Source organism: Chlorella variabilis (assembly GCF_000147415.1).
Source record: "Chlorella variabilis unplaced genomic scaffold CHLNCscaffold_40, whole genome shotgun sequence".
NCBI lineage: Eukaryota > Viridiplantae > Chlorophyta > Trebouxiophyceae > Chlorellales > Chlorellaceae > Chlorella > Chlorella variabilis.
Genome location: NW_005435048.1, coordinates 150,319 through 151,588, shown reverse-complemented (window position 1 = coordinate 151,588; position 1,270 = coordinate 150,319). Strand labels below are relative to the sequence as shown.

General features: G+C 68.3%; 1 protein-coding gene across 1 annotated transcript in view; it reads left to right on the top strand.

Moving 5' to 3' along the window:
- Positions 1-206: 206 nt before the first annotated feature.
- Positions 207-1,270, top strand: part of CHLNCDRAFT_142511 (hypothetical protein) — a gene marked incomplete at both ends in the record, with an annotated part of 5,775 nt that continues 4,711 nt past the window's right edge. The window contains 4 exons of the mRNA XM_005852261.1: positions 207-293; positions 442-573; positions 760-876; positions 1,121-1,240. Of these exons, the coding sequence (XP_005852323.1) occupies positions 207-293; positions 442-573; positions 760-876; positions 1,121-1,240 (456 nt within the window). The remainder of the gene's footprint in view (positions 294-441; positions 574-759; positions 877-1,120; positions 1,241-1,270) is intronic.

Here is a 1,270-nt window from a genome sequence, read left to right as displayed (position 1 = left end):
TAATTGAATGGCCACGCGTTTCTTCTTCTGGTTCCGGGTCCGCTCGAGACGTGGCAGCTTGCAAGCTTGTGTGTTTCAGGGTTGTCGACAACTCCGATTGATCGCTGGCAGGACGCACTGGTTCTAGGGCCATCAGCGCCGCGCCCGGCAAGATCGGGAGTCTTCAGATTTCGCACAGTCGATCAGCAGCCACCATCGTGAGGCCGATGAGCGGCCGGCAACGCAATGGCTTAAAGGCGCCTGGCACGGACTGGAGGCTGCTAACGGTGGCGGCCCTGGTGTTTGCCGCGCTGGTGAGTCGCTGGCAACCTCGCCCGCTATCGAGCGCTTGGGTCGGGCCGCGCCGCCTGCCCGCCCATGGCGAGAGGGTTCTGCTTCCGCCACTACTTGTCTCCTGCACGTCCCTGGGCCCCATGCTTCACCCCTTCTCGCCTGCCGCAGTATGCCACCACCAACCACTTCTTCTGCGAGGTCCCCGACCCGCTGCCCGCCACCGCGGACCCGGCGCGGTTTGCCGAGGGGCGGGTGATGCAGCACCTGCACCAGCTGGCCACCGTGATCGGGCACCGTCAGGTGAGGGAGGGTCGGTGAGCAGGGAGGGTCCAGGGGCCCTGGCGGGGGCAGCCATGCCAACCAGCACGCTCCGCCTGGCCCCGCCTGCATCGCTATGCTCCCCGCCCACGCGTGCCAGGCACAGCGTGGATGTGTGGAGCGTCACCCCGCCCTCCTGCTGCCCGATCCGGGCGCTGCGCCTTGCAGGTGGGGTCGGTGGGTGAGGAGCAGGCTGCGCAGTACATCTTGGCGGAGGTGCAGAAGATCGCGGCAGAAGCGGCGGAGCGGCGGCCAGACCTTGTGGTGGAGGCGGCCCGGGAGTCGGTGCGCTGGCCGGCCCGCGGGTGCCCGCGGCGCCCGCCCGCCTGCCTGCCTGCCTGCTGCATGTGTGGTCCCCTGGGCTCTGCGCTGAACGCTGCGCTGCCAAACGAGAAGGGGTGCTCCCTCTTGCCAGCAATCCCGCCCTGCGCCTCCTCTGCCCGCTCCTCCTCCTCCTCCTCCTCCTCCTCCTCCTCCTCCTCCTCCTCCTCCTCCCACCTTTACCTTGTTGCCTCTCCTGCCTGCCCAGGTGTCCGGCGGCGTCACCATGCACGCCTTCAAGTTCCAGATCGCCAACGTGTACCGCAACCTCACCAACGTCGTACTGCGGGTGGCCCCCGCCGCCCCCGCCGCCGCCCGCAAGAAGGCGGTACTCGTCAATGGCCACTACGACTCGACC